This window comes from Amborella trichopoda, chromosome 10 (assembly GCF_054954075.1).
Source record: "Amborella trichopoda isolate Santa Cruz 75 chromosome 10, AtrichopodaSantaCruz75HAP2 v2.0, whole genome shotgun sequence".
NCBI lineage: Eukaryota > Viridiplantae > Streptophyta > Magnoliopsida > Amborellales > Amborellaceae > Amborella > Amborella trichopoda.
This window is the reverse complement of record NC_142345.1, coordinates 43,491,365-43,517,500: the sequence shown is the minus strand read 5'-3', so window position 1 is coordinate 43,517,500 and position 26,136 is coordinate 43,491,365. Positions and strand designations below refer to the sequence as shown.

At 34.7% G+C, this 26,136-nt stretch overlaps 1 protein-coding gene across 5 annotated transcripts; it reads right to left on the bottom strand.

The window, feature by feature from the left end:
* Nucleotides 1-39: 39 nt before the first annotated feature.
* On the bottom strand, nt 40-20,452 carry KP1 (kinesin-like protein 1). 5 transcript variants are annotated; one of them, XR_002283291.2, is made up of 20 exons: nt 19,918-20,452; nt 16,424-16,678; nt 11,820-11,983; nt 8,744-8,887; nt 7,828-8,187; nt 7,452-7,520; nt 7,135-7,359; nt 6,637-6,718; nt 6,424-6,519; nt 6,123-6,302; nt 5,574-5,680; nt 5,277-5,455; nt 4,812-4,976; nt 4,084-4,337; nt 3,682-3,845; nt 2,769-2,972; nt 1,776-2,168; nt 883-1,259; nt 637-782; nt 40-431 (listed from the first exon to the last, which is right to left on the bottom strand). XR_002283291.2 is itself a non-coding variant. In XM_011630014.3 (19 exons), exons 2-19 carry the CDS (start codon nt 16,602-16,604, stop codon nt 278-280), a joined length of 3,498 nt encoding a protein of 1,165 aa, XP_011628316.2. In that variant the 5' UTR covers nt 16,605-16,678; nt 19,918-20,452; the 3' UTR covers nt 40-277. The 5 variants fall into 5 exon arrangements, 4 of the variants coding, with proteins under 4 accessions (XP_011628316.2, XP_020531197.1, XP_088705305.1 ...); XM_011630014.3 differs by lacking the exon at nt 637-782; XM_020675538.2 differs by lacking the exon at nt 637-782 and having other exon boundaries at nt 8,744-8,906; nt 19,918-20,451.
* Nucleotides 20,453-26,136: the final 5,684 nt, after the last annotated feature.

Here is a 26,136-nt window from a genome sequence, read left to right as displayed (position 1 = left end):
TGTCAAAATTAACATTAGAGATAATTGAAAACCAAGCAATTTTATATAGAGACCATTCTTTATATAATCAATGCTCTAATATACACAGAATAAATAATTTATATTGACAAGAAAGCAATTTGAAAATATTACAAAAAAAAAAGTGCAATAAAGGCAGAAGATTTGTGCCATGACATGTTTGAAGGGAAAAATGTGGCACACTATAATGAGCAGGCAAAAAACAATCTAGTGTTAAGGGAAGAATAATCGACTAGAGGATGGAAAAGCAAGATTCATTTCATAGGAAAGTGAATTTTCCTCGAGGTGAAGAGCGACTGCGCCTCAAATCAGGGATGGAAGCTGCACCCTCTCTCCCATGACGAGTGATATCATTTGATGGCTTATTCTCATGTTTAGTGCTTGAGAATGGGTCCACCATTGAAGCTAAGACTCTGCAAGATCCAATAATCCAATTGAGTATTCATTCTTCTTATGAAGATTGTCCCTTCCATTAGAGTGGCTACAAGTGACACATACTCTCACAAAATCATAAAACAAGAAAGAACTGGTAAATCTTGAAAACAATTTGCCACAAAGATGGTATAGAAAAATATAAAAGGAGGGATTTTTCCCTAAGGATCTTGGGAAAACTATAACCTTTGGGGCCTTCATTGGCCATTAAATGATACATAGTGATGGAGTGAGAGAACGAAACCTCCCATCAGGGTCATGACATGTTCTCCTGGGTTGCGCTCTCTCCATTATCACCCATCAATTCAACAAATGCTGATGACTCTTAGGGCCTATGGTAAATTGGAAGTCCTTGGGATTATAATATACTCTGTTTAGTTTAAAACTGCAAATTAAGCAATCAAAGGTTTTATTTTCTAGCCGACTTATTACCTTGATTCAACATGGCTCAAATTCCTCATCGTACTTCGATTGGGCTTCTTTTCTCTAGGTACTCGATGAGCTGTTGAAACAGCCAATACATGCTCCACCCACATGTCAGGCTCTGAAAAATCACTCTTCCTACTCCCCTCAGTGTCCAACTCTGAATGTTCCCCATTAGCTGCCACATCAGCCTTACTGGACCCACTAGGAGGCGGCCGTTTGGATTTTGAGGCCCGTTCTGTCAGTGCCATATCAGCAGTATTGGCCTTACTTGAGAGTTGTGTCAATGCCGTGTCAGTACCATGGGTCCTACTTAGCTTGGGCTTGGCCTTTGCCTCTGGCTTAGGCTTCTTGACCCCACCATGCCTCACACTGAGGGCCGGCACCTTCAATTAAAGATTTAAAACCTGGTGTTATGCCATTATAATATCAAATAACACCTAAAGACTTCTTTTGGTATCATTTCTCAAAAAACTACTGTCACAGGATGATATGTGAAAGATATTTGTCTACCATCACTTCAATGTGCTTGAGAGATACTGGGATCTATCACTTATTACAACATTTGCAGATCAATCATTTTCTATGTATACAAAAGGTTGATTTCATCATCGATAATCAAAAAGGAAAGTGAGAGGATTTTTCAAACCAGAATAAGTTTTTGCACTTCCTTAAGTGCCTCAACTCTCAATATTCTTCATTCCCAATCTGACATATATGATATATCTTATATACTTCCTGATTCCAATATTCGATCTTACTCTTATACCACATTTCTTTGGGATTACCATTATTGACCAGCATAAAGTTTCTTAAAAGAATAATAGAAAGGGCCATCCATTGTAACACCCAAAAGGGCATTACTACGATATCTGCCATTACATTATTCTTTAAAACCATACCTTGAATTGCTCCTCTTCTTGCCCTTCCTCCTCTGGGTAGATCTTCCTTGGGTTGTTTGACCTACAGAGTTGGTAGAACATATCGGAGATGCTATCTTGCTTGGCCAGATCTTGTGGAGCCCACCCCCTTTGCTCCGAAACTTTACATGTTGAAGGAATCGCCATGGATTTGTTGATGCCTTTGTCTCCTCGAGTTTCAAGCTCTGCTCTGCTTTTTAGGGCAGAACGGTCAGCTGATAGTGATCTTCGTATTGGTGGTGATGGAGACCTTAGCTTTCGAGAGTTATAAGGGCTCTCAGGGGCTACAAGGGGTGAGATCAGATCGAGTTCTTTGTCTGAGTATCCACGTTGATGATGAGGTCTTCGCTGCTTCCCTGAAGAATGGCTTCTCACCTAGTAGAGATTGACAACAAAGGAAAGAACTTGTCAATCCATCTATAAAGAAGGCAGTTATAATGATAGCTGGAGGTTTCTGTGAAACATAAAAAGCATGAAAATGATAGTGACAAACCTATATGTTCAAAGAATAAAGCTAACATAGAATGAAGGATTAAGGTGGGGTGAATTGGGTATTTTATAGGAGCAATAATGTTTATTTTGAATTTATATAAGATTTCAATGCATGAGGGGATCCCGCTGTTGCTGTAGATAGTTGGTTAAAAGTCTCAACATTTTAATTTTGTGATGTACAGATTTTGAGGAATGGGTATTAAATTTGTGTTCAATATTTTCAATACCCTAAGTACTGATGCCTTGTCTATGACCATGTCCTAGCTGAACCCAGGCTTCATAAATTCGCTAAGGAGCAGTCTCACCTGAGTATATATACAATATATTTGCAATTCTAACAATGTCACGAATAGAAGAAAATTAAGTTGTGTTCTGGTTTTGAGCTTGCAGATCTGGCTTGTCTCTAAACAATGCATTCACAATTTTAACAATGTCATCAGACAGATATGGGAGAGGGAAATATATGAAATTTTTATGACATACCTCAATGCTTCCAAATTCAACTGGTGTGGTCTGCAAGTTGTGTTCTGGTTTTGAGCTTGCAGAACTGGCTTGTCTCTGTAAGTTTATTGGTGACACTGCGATTCTGGTCCTCTGAGTCTCTGAACTGCTCCTACTGTACTTACTTCCTTGCAATTGCTCCACTTCAGCTTCTTTCTTCTCCAATGCCAACTTCAGATTTGAGATCTGAACCAAGCGCATGAAACAGTCTCAAATTATAAAAGGATTGTCGAGTGAGATAATGGCATGAAATCATCATATTGTCTGGTTCCATGCAATGGGCATTGCTTGACAAAGGAATAAATTGAGATCTATGAGCTAATACTGATAGGCCAAAAAGAGTGAAGAGAACAATTTTTTAGGAAATGGCCAAAAATTTGACCAATCACGGATAGAATCTAGGGCAAGATGTTGAAAAGTTTGACAAATGAAGTGGTTAAACCTGGGGGTAAATGTTTGATCAGCTCTACTTGAAATTTGTTGTAATCCGAGTTTCAGCTAAGAATGCATCACAACATTTTCAATTTCATAAATTTCCAGATGAATTCAAACTGAAATTCACCAAAATTCTGTGAGCCATGATTACTGTTTCAGCTGATCTCAAATGAACATAATATGAATATTGCTGAAATGCTTGATTCAAGGGGATTCTAATGTTAAAAAGAAAATAGCCATTGGTTAATTTTATCCAAAAATTTGCTGAAGTCAAATCTTGAAAACCGTGGTAGAGGAGGGCAAGATGGCTGATCAAGGCTTGTCATATGTTTGGATGGTACAGTTAAATACAAAAATATGCTTCACAAATTACTAGTGACTGGATTAATAACAAATCTTTCTGCCAAAATGATTGATTAAAATCCAACTCAAACTCAATGCATCAAGCATAAGAACAAACCTCTTGTTTAAGTTCTTTCACTTCCCCACTTTCCTTGTTGGAAGAAGCTGCTCCAAGCTCTACTGATGCGACACGTTCAGCAAACTTCAGTGTGCTGATTGTCTCTTTATAGGCATTTGGTTCTGGGTTTATATGGACAAACATTAAAGTTTTCGCATGCCCACCTGAAATATAAAACAAAATTAAAAAACAAAGCAAAATAATAGACAATACAGCCAATTTGAGCTAGAAACAGGAACATATAATTAAATGAGGGGAAATTTATGAAAATACCAACAAGAGACGAACTATTCAATGACTTACCCTTTTAGAACTATTCCAACTTAAGACCATATGTTATGTTGTGGGTATTTTAGAACTATTCCAACTCAAGACCCTTAAATGAGGTTTGAATGATGTTACCTAAGGAGTCTTGTAGTAACTGAGTGAGCTTGCTGTTTCTGTATGGAATATGGGTGCTCTTTTGTGCAAGGGCAGATATGACATCTCCTAAGGCGGAGAGTGATTTGTTGATATGTTGTGCTTCCTTCAATCTTTCACCAACTGCCTCAGATTTGTCTACTCTCTCACTACCAGCCAGGTCTACGAGATGAAGGCATCCCCTGAGGATTGAGCCAGAGGCTAATTCTGTCCCTTGGACATGGACTGTTAACACGCTGTACAATAAAGGTTGATCAACAAACTGAATGCCTCTGTTTTTTTCAGCAAAAACTGTGGGATAAATGAAGAGCTGAGACATTTGAACTCCATCTAGAGATTGGATTTAAACATTTTAGATTTCTTCTCATATCTCTTAATTATTCGGAATATTCACTAGTTACAAAAACTACATTGATTAATGTGAAATGATGAAATAGAATTTAGATTTAGAAATGTCCTCCAAAGTCCAGTTGGTTCCACCCCAATTACCGCGGACTAATACAAAAATAGCTAAACTCATAAAGAAACTTAAACATATAGAACTGAATTGAACCAATTGACCTGGACAGGAATGTGTTCACTTGAAACTTCGTATAGGTAGTACATCATTTCTTATTCACAAAAAGGAAAACATAAGAGGTGGATGTAAACTATCTACACAAGGCACAGACATGACAATTCAACTACAGATGCCAAAGCATAAGCGGTACCTGTGAGAACGACTGCTTCGTTCATTCAGAGCAGTTGCTCCAACTGCACGATTTCTATGACCCATTTTCATCAAATCCAGAACATCTTGCGTTGATCTTACTGTAACCAAATTTGCATCAGGTACATTGCAACCATTTATTTGGGAATTATTTCGTATCTCTAATGTGCAAGAAGTCAAGGAAAATATTTCAAATATTGTCAAGAATTAGGAGGAAAAAATGTAGGGATTAGTCAGATTAAGGGAATCTCTAATAATATTAGAATCTTGGGAGCACTTCTATGAAAATTTCACAAAATGTAGTAAATTGCAATTTATATAAAGTTTAGGTTTTATATGACTAGGGATAAGGCCTCAAAAAATAGTCAATTCTAGTCAGGGAACAAATGGTTAACAAGAAGCAAAATCTATCACAACCTAAAACTGTAACGTAGACAAATGAATCAGATGGTATTTCAAAGGATATCTTCGATTGGAACCATCAGCCACGAGTAGATCTCTAACTTGTTCATTATAAATCTCTATCATCTGTACACTGACTTCGTATGTTATGACATCCATCCTGTCCTTTGATATTTGGAAGAGATCACGGAGAGCTCGGTAGTTCACCCCCCATGTATCCTCATCCATTAATTCTGGGCCCGTCTGCATATAAGAACATGAAAGTGTAAACCATGTGGCAAATCATCACAAGAAGTTGTAGCTGCCATGTGATTGGTTAGCTCGATAATAGATTGAATGAGAATTGTAATCTTCAAATTACCATGGTATATGTCTTTCCAGACCCTGTTTGGCCATATGCAAAAATACAGACATTGTATCCATCCAGAACTGATCTAATCAATGGTTGTGTGTCCGCAAATACTTGATCTGCCAACAGAATAGATCACCATAAGAAACAATGCAAACAACCATGAAGGTTTAAAATAGTTATCCCACTTGAAGAAGAGTGTTAATATTCTTTCCATAGGGGAATTTTAGACATTTTCATATAAATTTGGATCAGTTTTTATATGGGAGTTCAATTAAATAATCTCCAGTTACTTTGTAATTATAGCTCAAATCAAGGAACCCAAGAGGTCGAACAGATTTTCTATAGCTCGTCCTCATCCCTCTACCACTCAAATGTTCTCCTCAATTAATGCCAAATTTTTGTGCTTAATGAAAATCAAGAGGTGAACTTTTAAGTCATTTCTGTATAATCTGAGTCCGTTGGTGAATTATAAATACCAACATATTTCATAGTTCAAGAAAAAAATTAACCTATTTCAGTGGTTTATGAACATAAAAATAATGAAATTGCAAAACCTACCCTGCATTGCATTGGTTCCAAAGACTTTGTTAAATGTGAACATCCTCCTTGCATCTTTACCAGATTTATCAGGATTAACAATCATAATATTCCCATTTTCTCCAATATAATCTACAGTGGACTGCCCATCAGATTGCCCAGGCAAGAAAGGCCGCACGCGGCAATAGACCCTTATGCTCCCTGTGGAAAAATAACGCAGAAAAATCTCACTTAGTGCTAGCTTAGAACATCAATAAAGTTCATAGACTTCAGCCAGTTCTCAAATTATTGGGAGAGAATTTAACTAGGAAAAATCATATACCTTTCAGGTCCATTACTTGATTGTAGAGCTGACGATTTTCCTCTAACACTTTATGGTAGGAAGATGCAGCTGCTGCAAGGCCATGGATATGGCGGTCTAATAGTGAAGAAGAAAACAGGTGTCCTTTATTAGATTTAAAAACGATGTTCTTTTCCAGAAATTTTGAATGACAAGTGCAAGATTAAGATCAATAGATCAGGTCAGACTTTCTACCAAGGTTGTTTAACTCGTCTTCCCAATTTGATTGCAAGCACAGTAGCTGCTCCTTTGTCTCATTGTACCAGAATTTAATCTCCTGATGATTACCACTATTCAGAGACTGTATTCACATATCTTAAAGAATAGACCTAAGGCAAATAAGTTGACACAAGAAAATCCAAACTTTACAATAATGGGAACGGACAAATATAAACCAATGGATCAGGTTTATGAGACAAAAGCAATTTTTGACTGAATACATAAATACTTGGCATCCAAAGTTCCAAAAAGCATTCCATTGCTTATCAGCTGTTCATGGAATACTAAGTAAAAGAACAGTGCAGTTAAAGGAGGAATTTTACATGTGATCATGCATGACGATGGCTAACCACGTAATGTACACACAAAGCACGTAAGGAATGAATAGCTCAAGAGAAGAAGAAGAAGAGCTAGTTAGAAATCAAAGCTTGAGACAAAGCATAAAAATTGATGAAATTGTTTTGATTTTCATACCCCAAGTTCTTTCTGCTGACGGTCAATCTGTTGCTCATGGATGCTTCCTTTATGGTCCTTACTCTGGTTTTCTCCTCTCATACCACCACAAGAGCACTTTTTCAATCCATCTGCAAGAGCTTCGATAGGCTTCCAATCAAGGCATCTTGAAAATGCCTCCAAAAATTCGTCCTTTGAGAAATAATTATCATCTCCTCTGAGTGTGTCTTTAAGAAGCAATCGCACCTGTGGAATCAATTATATGTGCATGTTAGATGTCTTGAAGTCTGTTATAAAAAGAGACACCATACTTGCAAATTTTTTATCATTAGGATCACCTGGTTACTACGGTTGAGAAGCATGCCATTAAATTCTTTGGTGACTTTTCCCAAAACATTGTCGAGAAGCTGCATATGTAGCAAGAACAACCTTAATTGTGACAAGTTGTTGCAGACTAAATACTACCCATATAGAAATAAAACATGAACCTACCAGCCCAAAATAGGAGTTCACATGTTCATTTACAAAACATACTTGATGCACACTTTCTTTCTTTCTTCTTTTCTCTTTTTTTTTTTTTGACATGTTCACAGGTTAGGAACAGAACCCTTGACGTCATATTGTGGCTCTGCCACCTTGACCACCCTAGCCAAGGGTCCATTCCTAAAGGAATGAACTTAAAAAAGGTACCTTAAAGCAGCCAATCTTACCTACCATTCCATTCAAGGTAAAATCCTCAGAATCTTTCATGTCTAATAAGAGAGTTCGTAGGAGCTTAAATCCAAATCTATCAAATAAAGAACTCAAATAAACACCAGTGTTGGATTCTTCAAGGAAGATTTTACTAGAGAGATCCAACAATTCAGACAGGCGTCCTTCACATAGCAGACTAGAATTCTCTGAGGGCTCAACCATATTTCCAGCACCTTGACAAGAAGATGGTAGACCTCTGATGGACCATGGGGTCTTTGTGATCCCACCAAACCTCCATATTCCATTGCAACCAGCTTGTCTCCACTCGTGGAATCCTTTCAGACAAAGAATGCAGTCGACAACCTTAGTTGAGGAACCCCCCTGGAAAAGAAAAGGTAGAATGAAAAAGATAACTTATGGTTTCACAACTCTCTCTCTCTCTCTGGGTATTTTCTTTTTTTATTTTTATTTTTTTGCTGGGGTTCGGAGGGGTCTGTGTAGTTGACAACCACGTGCAGGAGTGCATTGTGTATGTCTACATGCATGCGTGCAACACATGTAAACAATAGCCATTACTGATAAATGTAATTATTATCAACCAGCAAATTATTTTTTGAAACCAGGATTTCTAAGATTGTTGTTTGGAAAATGTAGTAAAGCAAAACGTTGTTCCACGCTTCTAGACAAATATTTTTTTGGGGATATTAGTCATTAGGTGGACAAATTGTATTTCAGTCTTACCAGGTGAGAAGAAAAGAAAAATAGTTAGCCAGAACATAATCTCTCCAATGAGAATTTACCACCCTTGCCAATGAAGCATGCCACTGATTTTCTGACAATCCTGTTAGACTCCTTATAGATATGTGAATAGATTGTGTGTATATGCACGTGGGGCACGTGTCTGTGTGCGAGAAAGACAGAGAACTAAATAATGCACCTTCTCAAGATCAGATGCCTCAAAAGTTAAAAGCTTCAACTCTTTAACAGCAACTAAGAAGTTTCTCATATTCTCGAAGTACTGAATTGCCGATTGTGCTGCCCCATCTGCAAGTGGAACCGTAAGGTTCGGACTTTCGACCACCTGTTGTATGAAATTTCATCTGGAACACTCAATGCAAAGAAACCAAGCATAACTAAAAGCAAACCAAGTAAGGCCAAGACAAGGATATCAGCCAAAGCAATAAAAATATTGAAAAAATACACAATTTTCTTTATTTTTTTATCTTGTTAAAAAATGGATCGTTTTCTACTTTTCTTTTGATTCTTTCTTCGTTTTGTTCATTGGGGTGAAATATTGGGCTTAGGAAGGTCCCCTACCATACAAGCTTGTTTATATATATATATATATATATATATATATATATATATATATATATATATATATATATATATATATATATATATATATATATATATATATATATATATAATATGGGAAAGACTTGCATTAAGCACTAACTGATGGAACAGTGTGAGCCTTACGATTCAGATTCAATCTAGGCTGATCTAACAGACATGACTGCATTTCGTATTTTAATTTTAATTTTTTTCTACAATCCAAATTATATGAAATTTGGAGGGGTCGCTCTTCTCATCAATGCACACCTACTAAAAATATTAAAAAATATATTCGTAAAATTTAAATTGATCAAAATACCCTGGAATTTTTCAAGGGTATTTGGGTCCATTTAAATTTTACAAATAATATTTCTAATGGTTTATTAAATTCACCTATGTTTTAAGAATAGACGCTCCAAATTTCAAGTGATTTGAATTTGTAGAAAAAAATTAGAATTCAAATATGAAATGCAGTCATGATCATTGGAATGGCCCAAATTCAATCGGAGCCATTAGGCTCACATTGTTCCATCATCTAGTGGGCTTAGACCAGCCTTTCCATATATATATATATATATATATATGTGTGTATGTGTGTGTGTGTGTGTGTGTGTGATTTTCTAGATAACAACCCCCCAAATTACATAGGTTCAAGTTAGAGACCCTTGTGATTCGTATTTTTACCTTTATTGCCCCTATATTACTTGAAGACCAAAAGATACAAAAGGGTATTTTGGACTTTTTACTTTCAAACTTGAAAAAATTTGAATTTTGAAATTTAAAGCTCTTTGCTCTCTCACACTCATTCCTATTCTTTCTATCTCCTTGCTATCCCCCATCCTCTCTCTCTTTATTTCTCTCCATGCTGTCCCCTTTCTTATTCTTTCTCTCTCCTTGTTCTCCTTCCTATTATTTCTCTCTTTCTTTCTCTTGGTCCCATATGAGAGATTTTCAGTCAAAAGAGAGCGAGGATGGGGAGGGAAAGGGGATAAAGAGAGAGAGGATGGGGGACAGTAAGAAGAGAGAAAGAATAGGAAGGCGTATGAGAGAGATGAGCTTTAAATTTCAAGTAAAGAGTCTAAAATTTCCTTCTATATCCTTTGGTCTTCAAGAAATATAGGGACAGTAAAAGAAAAAATACGGTTCACAAGTTTCTCTAACTTGAACCTATATAATTTGAGAGGTTGTTAGCCCTAGAAAATCCATATATATATATATATATATATATATATATATATATATATAAACTCTTCCCAATGCCTATAGACGAAAATGAACAGTGATTTTGCCTAACCTCATCGCATGATCACAGTTGTCCAATAGTGTTTCAATTTTTATTTTTTATTTACAAATCCAAATTACTTGAAATTTGGATCGTGCGTACATCTTAGTGAGGCGCACCTAATAAAAATATAAAAAAAATAATTCGTAAAATATAAATTGATCAAAATACCCCCAAAAATTTATGGGGGTATTTTGGTCAATTTATATTTTACGAATTATTTTTTTAGTATTTTTATTAAGTGTGCCTCACTAAAATATACATACACTCCAAATTTCAGATCATTCCGATTAGTAAACAAAAAATGAAAATTGAAACACTACCGGACAACTGTGACCGTACGATGAAGTTTGGATGGTGATGAGGATAGGCGAAATCATTGTTCAATTTCGCTTATAGAAGTTTTGTAGTATCTTCCATATATATAATTCTCATATCTTATTTGGTTTCACAACTATGATTTCCACAAAATAAAGAAAGCACAAAAAATAAATCAAAGAACTGACGAAAGAAGTAAGGTTTCATAATGACATCCTGTTCACTTATTTCATTATGAGAATGTGTCTTGATCATTTTCAAATTGGACATCCCTGACGTATAGAAGTGCTTGGCAATGTGGGAAGGGTGACAGACAATTAGGCTATTTGGTTAACACTTCCCAATGCAAAAAATTAGAATAGTGTTCTATGGGATGAGATATGTTGACTTCCTGTAGATTAGGAAGAGGACCATTTCTGCTGTTCTGAATTTCAATAAACACAACGAAAAGAGAATGTTGACAAATGAAAAATCAACTGTAATTTGCAACTGATAGAGGATTTTAAATGCCATAGGCATTCATCCAGATTTCAATGGATATACAATAGTACACTACAGCATGGGAACAAAGCATCTTTATAATCCATTTCAAATGCAAAAATATCAAAAATGGAGGAATTGGGCTTGGGCTTAGTAGTTAGCAATTGAAGTCAAGCAAAACCACATCTCACATTCGATTCCTACCAATTGAACTACCAAAAAATAAAAAAGAATAGACTAATCTTCAGTTGCATTAGCTAGTAGTGGGACCCGCCAGTTCATTCCATATGCTTTTGCATCAGGAATGGATGGTGAAGATTCAACATATCATGCATTTTACATGATGCAACCATGTCATAACCTTTCATATGCAATGCCCCCAATCAAAATGTTCCAATTCAAATAAATCCTCAAAGACTATTGCCATTGATAGCTAGACAAAAACTAAGGCCAAATGATGCTCCTAATTAAACATTATCATATTCAAATGACTAGACATCCCATGGTGTTTTAATTATCGTACTTATCAAACTTGACAATCGCGAACAAACTAGTCAAACAGAAATGGAAATCTGGATCATCTAAGTACACATACTTTTGAGACCGAACCCGGATTGACTTTATTCAAGACATTGCAGAGTATGAGACCATTGCGCAAAGCAAGACAAAATTCTTCTTCAGATGGTTCATTTGATAATGTTTCGTTAGCCCCATGGTCCATCTGCCTAAGCCATTCTGTTGCCTGATATCTTCTATAAGCTGTCACCATAAAGATATATCACCACAATAAATCAATTTTCACTTTTGTAAGAATGCTCAACTAAGGAGTAGCATAATAATTCATTTAGCTTGACTAAAGTAAGGGGCCAATAGGTAGAACTCGGCTCTAAAACCATGTTTATGTTGTGTGTGTGGATTGTATACAATGAGACTGCTACCTTTAGTACACAAAGATCACAACACTGCCAGCCATACCACATGATATCGAATGGTTACGCTGTGCATTTCTCCCACAAAGTCTAAGGAAGATTTTATCGGATTTCAAGCACAGTTAATAGTAATAACCCCTAGCAACCTGCTTTCACATTTCACAGTTGATAGCTAAGAGTAATTGTGACTTTTTCGTACCAAATACAAATAGTTTTATTGCGTGTTTTTGTGTATGGAACATATTTCAACCAAATATTACATAGACATGGAGTAATTGAAGCCTCAGATGTTGCACCAAATACTAGAAACTTGAAATGAAAGCATGTTTTCATGTAGTCCACAAAGAAAATTCAACAAAAAAATAGGAAGCCCACATAATGCTGGAATATTCTTTTTAAAACAAATTTAGAAAATAATTTTAATTAGATTATTTAAACTTTGCCTTGGCCGGCATCCATGCCCGTCATGCTGGTCCCAAGTCAGGTAGAGGAGGAGGATTGTGTCAAGTAAGCAACCAATATAAAACTGTCATATCTTTTCATGAGTCTTGAGACAGAACAAGATTTATGTAGCCGACCCTAAATAGTTGGGATAACACTTGGATGATGATGACGGCGATATCACTAAGATTATTTAGAATAGTTATTATTATTATTTTTTTTAAAAAAGCAGAAATAAATGTTAATGGAAAGATACCCCGGTGAATGATATTTGGGGTAGTAAGAATTAAGCAAAAGGTGAGATCAAAAAATAACATCTCACAATTGAATAGAGATCATTTAATTTTTTAAGGTGAGATCAAAGTATCAAAATTCCTAAATTTAAAATTTTATCTTTTAAAAGTAATTAGCGAGTGATTTTTAGGAGATTCCCTATTTTTCAGATGGAAAAAATCGTCCCACATCGGTCAGTTGCCTGAGGGAGTAGGTGAAATATACTTATCCAAAAAGAAGTTAAGTGAAATGCTTTTGTGGGAGCGTACTGTACACATTAAGAACTTACATTTCAAAAGTTCATTTAATTAAAATTTTATTTTCAGAAGAGACAGGCTGATAATGACCACGTGGAGAGCATGTAATTAACATGGACCATTGGATGTGAAGTTGGGTGGTTGTATTTATTTTATTAACCAAAATCAAAGTCCAAAAGAAGTTTTTTCAAATTTGCCTATTGGTTAAGAGTTAGCCCTCTATTAAATGATGTTGCCTATGGGTTAAGAGTTAGCCCTCTATTAAATGATGAAAAATATATAATAAGATCATTTTTGATACAAGGAGACCACAATTATTTACAACCATCCGATGTGAAATCTGATAGTTTAGGTGTATCACAAAGTTAAAAAAAAATCCTTTCAAACTTTGATAGAATTTCAATTATGACTATGCCAAGCATATCCATCTACTATCCCGAAAGAGTATTTTTAAGATTCTAAATTTTGGGGGTATAACTTTTTTAAGTTTTATGTATATTTAATTAAAAAATATTATAAACTTCATTTTTTACAATTTTTTTAAAAAATATATATCAAGATTGAATAGAAACCCTCCACTTTTTTAAAGGTGAGATCCAAGTATTAGAAAGCTATTTTTGCACATGCGCTATGGGAGAGCGTTGTGGCCATCACCTTCCCTTGTGATACAGTAAATACCGAAAATGAATTGAGTTCGATAGGCACCTTACATATTTGGACAATGAGCTATATTAAGCCTCAGAACGTTCGAAATTATAAATCAAGGAAGGGAAATTTACCAAAATATTTCTAATATTTCAACTATTTAATATTTTATCATGTATCAACAAATAATTAAAGCATAAACTATTGTAAACCATGATCAATGTCTTTTGATACGTTTTTTAAATCAAATAAAAATGACAAATAGTTAAAATAAATATTTATATATGATGTCAATCTTATCCTATAGAAGTAAGGTGTATCTTCAAATCCATCAAAAAGAGGGGCTCTATCTCTAGGGCCTTCCAATGGGTCAACTTACTTTGAAGAAGTATGGGTACGAGAAAAAAAAAAATTCAAGCCTTAAAAATATTGCATATTGTGACACATTATAGACCATTGATTTTAAAAGTTCTGAAGTGTTTGCACATCAGTTTGATCTAAACCATTTTGGAATTTTTAAAATTTATAATTACTGGTGGAAATAGAATTTCAAGTCATTTTAAGATTTCTAGTGTCGAATGCCATCTTCCAGTGGACATGCTTATATAAACACTACCCTTAGTTTATCTAATGCGTACTATCCGATAATTTTCCTTTTAATAAAGTTCAACATTTTACATTTCGAAAAAGTTTATATAGAGCCGAGGCCCTAAACAATCAAATTAGAGCCCACCTCAAAATTTTAACTAGAAGAGATTGTTTTGATGCTCAAATATACTCAAATTGATCATCTTGACATCAAGATGCATGGACATGAGAAAAAAATGAATTTCAAGTTTAAGAAATAGCGCCTCTTGTAACGTATTTTTGGACCGTCAATTTTCAAGATTTATTTTCATTGGGCCGTACAAACTCATCTTGACTAAAAATGGTGTATTTGTTGGTAAGGGATACTCATGTGATGTGATGTTCAAATTTGACCTTGTTAATGAAATGAATATGTCTTCTACGTATATTCTTACTTCATGTAATGTATAGCATAGTAAGTTAGGACATGTTAATTTTGCTTCAATTAAATATTTCGTTAAATTAGGATTGATTTTTAATTGTGAAGTAAAAAAAAATTGTATCATTTTTTGCTCTCATTTCACCCAACCAATCTCCAACAACTTTTTGTACAAAGAAGTCACAATCGCCTAGAGATATCATATGTGATATTTAATAATACAGATGTGTCACAATGTTTGATAAAAAGTCTTTTAAACTTTGAACCTAATCGCTTGAATAAATGCAGACACCCAGTTTCACATCTAATGTTTGAAAAAATTCTTTTCAACTTTGAACCTAATCACTTGAATTATTCACTTGAATAAATGCAAACACCCAATTTCATATCTAACATTCAAGATTTATTATGAGCTCCAGGTACCAAATATAAATATATTTATAACATATTTTTCTTTTGGCAAATTCTTCTTATAAACCACTTCCAGTAGAAAGTAAAAACACTTTATTTTTTATTTTTATCACTTTCCGTAAAGTTCATTACTTTCAGGAAATTTTTAAAGTCGATTATATTTTTTAATTTAAAAATGGTCACATATATTTCATAGTCTACACTCAAGTGCCACTTTTGAAAGTATAAAATAAATTTTAGTTTTATTTACTTATCTATACATTAGATTGAGTGGTATCTCTATACTTGTCATCATCACCTATCTATAAAAAATTATTTTTATTAATAAATAAAATAATAATTTTAGCAAAATATTCCTACAATATTCAAGGGTATTTTAATACTTTTCTTCATTTTAAATTGATTTTTAATGTATTTTTTATAGGTGTGTCATGGTAAGAAGACAAACTTACCAAGTTTGAGCTTAGTATAACGTATAAATAAAAAAATAAAATTAAAATGCAATTTGGGCTATTAAAAAATTGAATTACAAATGTAAAATTTGAAATATATGGGACTATGTTTAAATTTAAAAAATAAAAAAGAAGAAAGACTGTGTTTAAATTCTATAAGTTTCCCTGTATTTGTTATCCATGCAAATGCCAAAATGGGATTAAAATATACCAAAAAAGAAAAGAAAAGAAGAAGAAGTAGAAGAAGAAGGATAAGACTTATGCATAATCTTTCAGATCTATGCATTACCCGAATTTTTGACTCACGTGAACAATTTGCATTGCCGCATTAAATTTGATAACTAGCTAGTAAATAGAAGTTTGGCTAATATTCTTGTAGTCTCTATAAATGAGATAACCAAAATGCGCAGTCAACCCGTTTTTTAAGAAATTTACGGTCATATTTGTTGGGCAAAAGTTTCACCGAAGCCGAAACACATCCGAACATTTCGGCTCCACAGGGGGCATGGTAGGGACAACTTCCATTTTTCTCCGAACGACCAAAAGCTCCGCAAAATAAACACCAAAAAAATCAAAAACTTCAGAAGTTTTATCTACTCTTGCAAAAAGGATCAACTAGTCCACTTTTTCCTTTCGTTTTTTTCTTCTTCTTTTTCTGGTTATTTTTTATATGTTAATCATGGGATAAATTAGTCAATTTACCATATAAATGCAATTATTATGTAAATTATTTGGCCATAAATAACTCAATGCATTAAAAAAATTGAATAGAATTTCTCATGTACCTGCTTCTTCAGCTTTCCACATGGCCAATCCATCATATATTGCCCTATTTTGTCCACCACCTTCAGGCAAGGATGAATTCTCATGATTATTATTCAACATCTTGAGCCCCCTGAAGCTTTTACAAGGGGAGGTGAAAATGGGTTGCTGGACGCCTGAATCACAGTGGCTTTCTTGTGGCATTTTCTCTTCAATTAGAAAGGGAGAGAGAAGAAACTCCTCCAAATTCCTCCTAAATTGAAAAGATTGGCTGGCCCCTGAACATGGAAACAAAACGGTGAACATGAGGTTTTAGTTTAAATGGTTTGACCCAAAAACAGCAAGTCTAAAGATAGAAGAGTTTTTTAATGTATAGAGAGAAGGAAGTTGGAGCATTCACTAAATTTGGAAGGTAAATGGTTTTATGTTTTGTCATAAAATTTTGTAGAGACAAAGGATACCTAGTACTCTGATGCTTTCCCCCTAAAATACCTTAAAATATGATTATAGCTAACACAAATATTGGCATCTATCATGATTTGTGGCAAATTTATAGGACCTTATTTCCAAACGAGCCATGAATAAGCGGGCATGCTTATTGGAAGATCCATCGGATCTTTTTCACTTTTCACAAAAAAAAAAAATTGAAAAACTTTGATAGGAATTCTCTCTAAAAAGAAACATAAATGTTTGATGCAGTATTTAAAAATGGGTGTGGTTTCTATAACGTTGCAACCTTAAACTAAGCGCACCTCCAAATTTTATCATAACATGCAATTTTGGTGTAAAAAACTCTTAAGATTATGTGAAAATCTATTTTTATATTTAATTACAAATTTTTAAATTCTAAATATGGTTAAAATCAAGTAGATCGATAAATATATGAAAATCTTGAAAATTGACGTTCTAGATAATTTGTTGCAAGATGCACTATTTTTAGGATTCAAAATCTTTTGTTTTTTCATATGCATACATCTCGATGTCAAGATGATCAATGAGAGAGATTTCAACATTAAAACAACCTTTTCAAATTTTAAGGTGCATCTATAATTCTAGCAACCTTATATAAACTTTTTTTTCTTTAAGACATTAGAATTAAACTTTGGATCTCCCACCCAACAAACCGATCAAGCAATTTGGATCGGACATAATAGTGAAAAGTCGGTTTAAGAAATAATAAAGTAATAGAATCGGTCGGATTTGGGGGAGAGTCCTGGATCGTACACCCACCAAATCCTAATCAGGAAGATTTTAGTTCAAATGTCTTAAAAGTAAGCTTAAATGGTGCTATTTCCATATCCATAAGACCCACCAAATATTGAGTGGTAAAAAAGGATAGGAATTATAAAATGGATTATCGGTTGATATGATTTCCTGTCTAAACAGATCCGCCCAATAATGAGAGGTAAGATGCAACCAAAACTTACTAGGCATTCACTTGAGGACGCGGTTTCTGCACGGTCAGCCCACATATGCACAAATGCGGGCTTGACAATAAATATGTTTTTTAAATATAATTTGATTTTAATTTTTAGAGAATATATAATCTTTAACATAGAGATCATGAATATAAACAGAAAAAAAATAATTAAAATTAAAAATAATAATTACATTAAGAAAATATTTGAACGGTTAGTTCAATCAATTTTAGATGGACCACCTACTTGCATATGGATGTTTTATACCTTTGGATCGCATATTGTGGAAATGCGGTCCAACCCCTATGAAACAATTTTCTTCCCATAACTATCTAACTTATTTTTGAAGGAAAAGGCAAAGAAGGCTAAAAACTAAGATAAAAATGAAGCCAAAAGTTTACAGATATATGGAAAGTTATATTTAGTTATGGAAGCCACGAAATTTGTTTCCTGTGATAAATATAGCGCTAAAAGATTTCCTACTGCTGTGGGTATATGTTGCCCATCCACGACATCAGATAAAATTTGTCCTTAAAATATTCTTTAGATCCCAAATTTTGGGATATAATTTCTAGACAAACAAACACAAACAGAACTCTCATATAGAAAGAGTTTATGTAGAGCCAATGCTCTAAACAATCAAAATAGAGTGTATCTAAAAAATTTCCCTTGAAGAGGTTGTTTTGATGCTCAAATATCCTTAAATTGATCATCGCGACATCATGATACATAAACATGAGAAAAAATGGATTTCAAGTTTTGAAAGTAGTGCATCTTATAATATATTTTTAGACAATCAATTTTCGAGATTTTCATAGATCTGCTCGATCTAGACTATTTTTGAAGCTTTAAATTTTATAATTAGAGATGAAAATATATTTTAAGGCTATCACAAAGATTTTCAGTATTGAAACTACATTTCTGGACATTATTTGAAGGTGTGCTCTATTTTGATTGTTCAAAGACTCAGCTGATTACATACCACACCCTTCTATAATCGGCCAAAAACTGGCATCCCAATATTGAATAGTAACTTTCAAAATTTTTGAGAGAAATATCTAGATGTTGAAAAACTCAAACTTCGAATTGTTTTTCTTTAGAACAATCATCTGGGGATAGTTTTGATGGATCTTAAAATTTTGAACAAAAACAACAAATCCTCTCGAATAACTTTTTTGCCCCGGGAGATGTTGTACGGCGTGCTCCCAAGGGAACGTATAAATGATAAATGACATGGTTTGCCATAAAAACACCGCCAATTTTTTTCAAAAATTTCCTGCGTAGATCCCGAGATGAATTTCAATTTTAAAAACCCCCCTCAATTTGTATAAATTTTAAATAGTCCTAAGGCACTGACTCAAAGACACTTATGCCCCTGGTACTGAGCAGCCATTTCATATCTGCTCTTTGAACCAGGATTAAATGTTCCAATGCTTTGGGGAACCAGTTATCGCCAAAGCAGAAGAAAACGTACCTTATCTTTCGAAGAGAGAGAGAGATTGCTTCAAATTTAGAACGACAATTCTAAGATTTGGTTAAAAACAGAAAGAGAGAGGGGAAGGGGGACATTCCTTCAAAATCAGAGCAATTCAACTAACTATTAATGCCAAAAAATTGCTATATAAAATTAGATGAAAATACTCATGAGTGATCATAGAATGGACAAGAAATCACAAAGAAACATCGACTCCCACTATGTTTTACTTACATAAGAAAGTAAAAAAGCAATTCCTAAAAGAAAAAGAAAAAAACTAACAAGACTAAACATAACGACTGATTTCTCTGATTTCCAAAAATACCTTTGAAAACTCTGTGAACTCCACATTTTGCAGATGCAAAACAAAAATGAAACTCGATTCTCCAAATAACAGAGAAATAAGTTAGGATTCAAACAAAGACTGAAAATTCAGACAAGCTTCGCTAATTTTACTAATTTATCAGATGAACAAAAAATGGAAGATATTTAAGCAAGATCAGCATAAAGTCGAAACAAAAACAAGAAACAAACTGCTTTTAACGGATCAAACACCAAATGAAGGCAGATCACACCAGTAAAACATAGAAAATAAGTTCAAATTTGTTGATTCATAATTCCATACCTTTGCATAAACCTCTCCTTCTCTTTCACCAACTTCCAGTTCAGAAACTTTATTCTTCAATAAAAATCCAAAAATGATGGCGATAGGCCGTGTGGAAAAAATGAACCAGTGAGAAAAAAAAGAAAGATATAATCTTCACGTGAGCTTTCTAAACTGCATCAGAGATACTTCATCTGCACATTCAATAAAGATCTGTTCATTTTCTGGCCACTTATTATCAGTGAAGTAGGACTCAATTCGTCTGGAAAACGAGAGTCCGGCAAAATAACCGCTGCAATGAAGAAGATATATATTCTCAAGCCAATTATTTCCGGTGAAATAGGCCTCAATTCGCCTGGAAAAGGAGAAATTCCGGCCAAATAGCCCCTGCCGTGAAGAAAAATATAAGCAAACAAGGTTCTCGTGAACGTTTTAAGGGAAAAGAGAAAGGGGAAAAGCAGAGAGTGAGAGAGAGAGATTTTAGAGAGAGGTAATGAATACGATCACAACGGGCGGGAAGGAGAGAAAGAGAGAGAAAACAGGAACCCAGTCCTAAAAATAAAGCAAGCCTTAAAATACTTGTATCAATCCGACGTGGCAATCGGTGCAAGTGGGTCAATAACAGGCTGCCACGTTCTAATGTACCTGCCATGTCATAGTTTCTGGCCCAAACATAAGGATCCAATTGATCTAAGCCGAGGGGATCTTGGGCATGGAAACTTATTCTCTCGGAGCCAAAACGGTGTCAGACAGGGGACCCGACCTCGGGTCCAGGAATGGGTTCTTGGACCCAAAAGGCTCGGTTTGGGTGCAGACCCTTACCTAAATTCTATTCAAGTCTGGGTTTAGGTCCACCTGGATCCAAGCCAAATAATACTGATATATGCAAGTATTCATAAATGTTACCAATACGATTGTTTTTTAGGAATTCCTGTTATTACGTAAAATAGTAAGGAATGTGGGTATATGTGAGTATTCATAAATGTGCAATATTGTCAATGGATATATGATGGTAAAAGAAAAGGGCAAAACAAAAAAACAAGCTCATAGTCATATCCCGTGGGTCTCCCATAATGGACCTGACCAGACAGACATGGGACCCGACGGGTAGACCCGACCTTGGGTCAAGATATGAGTCCAAAGTTTGGACCCAAAAGGTTGGTCTCGGTCCAAAACTTAGACCCGAATACTATTCAAGTTCGGGTCCAAGACCAGCGGAATCCGACCTAGACCTGATCCATTGCCACCCTTAGTCATTTATCGAAAATCCTCTGGTTTGAGTCGACGAATTCCCAATTTGGATTGGCAAATTGGACCAGTTATACGGTGTGAGAATAAGTACATACAAAATAAAATAAATTAAAGAAAAAAAAAACATATTAATGTACAAAAACCAAACGATTTAACTAGTCGAAATTGCCCAATTCCTTGACAAACTCACTCGGTTATTTGACAAAATTAAGCTGAGTTCATAGGAACTAGACCCAATCTAATAAAGAAAAGGGTCGGTCTGAAACTAGTTCGGCGATTCGGATCTGAACCTCCACTTTTTAAGATGCTGAGATAAACTCGGACTTTGATTGATCGGATTTGAACAGCTCGGCTCAAGCAAGGGAGCCGAAGCTAGAGCTCAAGGTTGGATGAGGTCGTTGCCACGTGGCAAGGATTGGAGGAAGAAGTACAAGGGAATTACGACGTTTAGGGGCGGTTGGTCTGGAAGATGATGGTGTGGGAAATGAGTACGGTCTGTTTGAAGATAATAAGGTGTGGGCCAATTTTTTTTGTTTTGAAAAAATTATTGAAAATTATATACCACTCTTTAAAAAAAACAATCCTAAAAGTTGATTCGGCTCCTGAGCGGTTTCGAGTCAGCTTGGAATCTGCAAAGCCAGCTTGCTAATTCTCCGGAGTTCTTTTATTGAAAATAGAAAAATTGGAGAGAAAAAATAAAGATCGGTAGAAAACAATGGCATCTCTAACATGGTTTACTATAATGATTTCGAGCTTGCTCGGCAAATTTTGAAACACATGTTACATTAATGAGTTAAAACTAAAGTTGAAACATCTAAATGAAATGAAAAATGTGGTTCCTATTGGCCTAAGACTAAACTAAATTTGATCAAATACATGGAGAACTTGCAAAATGTCATTTCAATGTTGAAAACCATTGTGATAGCCTGCAAACCTATTTTTGAAAACTTATATTGAACTTTAAGCAAACAACTACGACATCCCACTTGTCAACCAAGACATCCCACCTATGTGGTTGACATCGGATGATTAAGGAAATGCCAAGTCTGTGCTCGCATTGAATCCAAACCTTTCCTATAAAACTTGAGGAATTTTTGTTCCTTTTGTTTGGATTATTAGAGACACAAAGGATCTTTTGAGTAATTTTATTATTATTATTATTGTTTAAATGCTTCATTGGATAACCCTTTTAAAGATGCAAATACAAGCATTTCTAGTTGTGCCTTGGGGTTTGAACCCATGAAAAACGCACAACCATGCATCAACCGTCCATTCAGATAAATTGAAATCTCAACCATCCTTTAAATTTTCTATCCTTCAGGCCCCATCCTCCTCTTTTATCATCTCTTTGAACAAAGCACATTCCCATGTCGCTTCTTTTTCCTTCATCTTCATGTTCCCTTTTTTACTAGTTTTCTTGTTATTTTCCTATCCTCTTGGAGATTGTATTTCTTTAATCTTTTATTCGATTGTCCAAGCATATAATTTTAACTTTTGCCTTTGTTCTATTTTTCTAATATACTTTTTTGTATGTTGGTCTATTTTCCCTTATAATAATTTATTTGTAGCTATCTTTTACTAAATAAATATAAAATAAGATTATTTGTTTTTGAAAAAAAATTATATAAGGTTGCAACCTTACTTGTAGAAATAATATTATACTAATCTATATTGTTCATTTTATTTGGATAGTGTAAATTTAAAATGTAAATTTAAAACTATCTTATAAGATGTACCACCTTTAAACTCTATATTAAAATATGTATCAAATCTGTACCATTGAAATCTACAAATAAGGTTGCCCCCTTATACAAAGTGCACTTTTTATCTTTGGTTTGAGGAGGCCCCAGTCATATTTATTCATTGGATGTGAAATTAAGGGGCTGATAGTGTGCCTTTGACTAGGTTTGAAAAATAATTTCTTAAACTTTGTGATATACTTATCACATTTGATAGTATTATACCAAATGTAAATGGCCTTATATTACACAATCCCATTTGATAGTATTATACCTTGTTCTAAAAATAAATACCTATGTAGAATTTATTGGAAGAAAATGAGAAGAAAAGTAGGTCAAGTCTTCATTCATAATCACCCTATGCATGGTTTATTTAATAGTTGTAATTTACTAGGAATAAACAATGTCAAAAAGATGTTCATCGTCACTTCCATTCACTAAATTTCTTCTAAAGAACTTGAGTGCATCATTTTATGTGATCAACTTGCTTTTGCTTTTATATTTTTGTGCTAGTAATTAATAGTATGGTCCACAAACGTGCTTACTATCATTCATTTGAGGGAAAAGAAGTCCAAATGCTTCATTAAGGATATCAATATTACTTGCTTAAAAATTATAAAGTGTCTAAATATCGATGTCAATTGCATTTATAATGCAAATTACGAGTTCACGACCATCCAATTCCTTGCTCTTAGACAAATAATCAAATATTAGTAGAAGTAAAAGGATTATCTATACAGATACCATTTATCTTTTATACATGGAGGTCGCAATCATTTTCACTTATTAGATGTCAAATTGGATGGTTTGGGGTGAGCCACAAAGTTCGATAATTTTTTTAAAAAAATAATTTTAGAAAAATACTTTTTTTTTTGTGTCTATTCAATGACACTCTTGCAACCACACATTTTGAAATTCAATGGACAAAAATGATTGTGACATCTACATACAAAAGATAAATGAACTCTTTGTAGACATCTAAAAAGCAAAGCTGCACATCAAAGCCCTACTGGATAATGCAACTTTGGTATTTAAAAGCCTATTCTAGCTTGGAAATCTAGTTACACCCTTGTATATGAAATTTAAAGCTTAAAAATTGGTGCAAATATAGCACATCTATAACATATGCAAATAAATGGCCTAGATAATACATTATAAGATGGATTGTTTTTAGGACTTGAGATCCATTTTTTTATACATAATTATAGAGGTTGAGATTATCAACTCGGTGGTCCTGACATTGTCCCGGCCAAATGTTGGCCTAGCCTACTGAACTTTTCCCAAGAAAGCTAATCCACAATTAAAAGGGAAATCATTCTTGTAAAAGTGCACAAAGCTTCCCATGCGCATTGTTGATCTTAACAATCTAATCCCCATCAAGCACGGCGTGGAACCTGTTTTAAAGCATTGTGGTGGGACCAATATGAGAATGGACGATCTAGATGCTTCGAGAAAAGAGAAACCGACCTCCCAACAAAATATAATCCAAAGAAAAGAAAATCACACTATGATCCACATGACCACGAGAAACAGTGCTCTAAGGATTGTGACCATCTGACGGACCGTGATGAAGCGATGGTGGGGTACACCAAATTTCACATCATTTCTATTAGAGTAATGATCCTATGAGACCCTCCCACACTCATGTGTGTAGGATCCCAAAATATCACTATTAAATTTAGCACGGATCTCAAAAAAAATTATCACATAAGTGTGGGACTTGACTTTTCAAGAGATCTATGCCAAATTTAATGGTGATCCTTTAGGGTCCTATACACATGGGTGCGGGAGGGTCTTATAAGGTCATTTCCCTTTCTATTATAGTTCCATCTTTATCTCCACCACCATCCAACAAATTGAATGGATGATGAGGACACTCATGTTAGGATTGATGATAGAACCCGACACGAAATTGTGTGAGGCAGGCTAGGTCCGAAAATTTAGAGTCAGACCCAGCCTGTGACCCTTCTAAATTCATGATAAGGCAGCCTGAACCCGTCCTCGCCTCGGCCTAGCCGGCCTTATATAAAGATATGATTTCTTAATATACATAATATCATCGTCACCATGAAAGTATTTTTCCAACTAATTGGGGTCGACTACACAGATCTTGATCTATCATTCTGCTTTATTAAGGGTCATACTCTTAGTGAGGTCATAAGTCTACATATCTTAATCTGTGCCATATATAATTAAAAATTATCAAGCCAAGCCCGAGCAGGATCAGTCTAGCCCCAACACAAACAAAAAATATTTCGGCCTACCAAGCTCAATCCCTTAAGCCCTAACATGTGGCCTGAAACCAAGTTGAAGGCCGCAGCCAGCCCGCTCGTTCACAGCCCTACTCAAGGGCGTTTAGATCATGATATGCTCTCAAAAGGAAAAAATGGATAGGTCTAAGTCTTTTTAAAGTTTAAACAAATCAGAATAAAAATAAAAGGTAAAAGGGATTGTATACAATAAGACCGTTTATCTTTTTTACAAAGATATTACAATTACAAGTCATTAGATGTCAAATTAGATGGCTTCCGCATGTCACAAAATTCGAGAATATTTATTTTTAACTTTGAATCTAATCAATGACACACTCACAATCACCCGCTTTAAAATACAACAGACATGAATGATTATGACCAAATGGTCACTTTGTATACTTTTCCATAAGAAACTTCTCGATAGGAAAAGCCATTAAAGATCCATGTAATGTAGCCGTTGAACAATCGAAATAGTAAAGAGGCAAAGACAATTGGAACGTTTGGGATATGATGGCTTGGAAACTTTTGAGCCCATTCTCTCATTATTGTCTTCCATTAGAGAAACACATTAAATAAGGCTTTTTGCCCTTTAATAATGAGACAATACTTTTATAAGACAACACATTAAGTTTGCCTAAAGAATTATTTAGGCATGAGAAATCTTGATTAGGAAGCCCTGGCCTTCGAGTTAGCTTCATCAACACGTGTGTTTGGCACATGTGAAGGACCCAAATGGATGGTGTGGCTTGGCTAGACGTGGGTAAATCTGGATCGTCCCTTTCTCGAATCTACTTTGCAATGTGATGTTGTACCCATTTGTCATCATTTATGTGTTTTTGTTTTGCTTTATTTGAGAGCTTCGACTTTGAAAAGAGAAGGAAGAGGAGCCCACTTGGAGGACATGACTTTACAAGAGAGAGTCACTTTAGCCTTTTGACGAGGTATAACATGTGGGTCCTTGTGGGGCCCAAAAGGCTGTACACACGAGCATCCCA

Excerpts from the sequence above, each read along its gene's own strand:
- KP1 (XM_011630014.3), bottom strand. The coding sequence starts at position 16,604 with ATGCCACAAGAAAGCCACTGTGATTCAGGCGTCCAGCAACCCATTTTC. Across the intron at positions 3,846-4,083 it reads GTTACTACAAGACTCCTTAG|GTGGGCATGCGAAAACTTTA; the intron begins GTAACATCATTC and ends TTTATATTTCAG. Across the intron at positions 1,260-1,775 it reads AAGAAGAGGAGCAATTCAAG|GTGCCGGCCCTCAGTGTGAG; the intron begins GTATGGTTTTAA and ends CTTTAATTGAAG.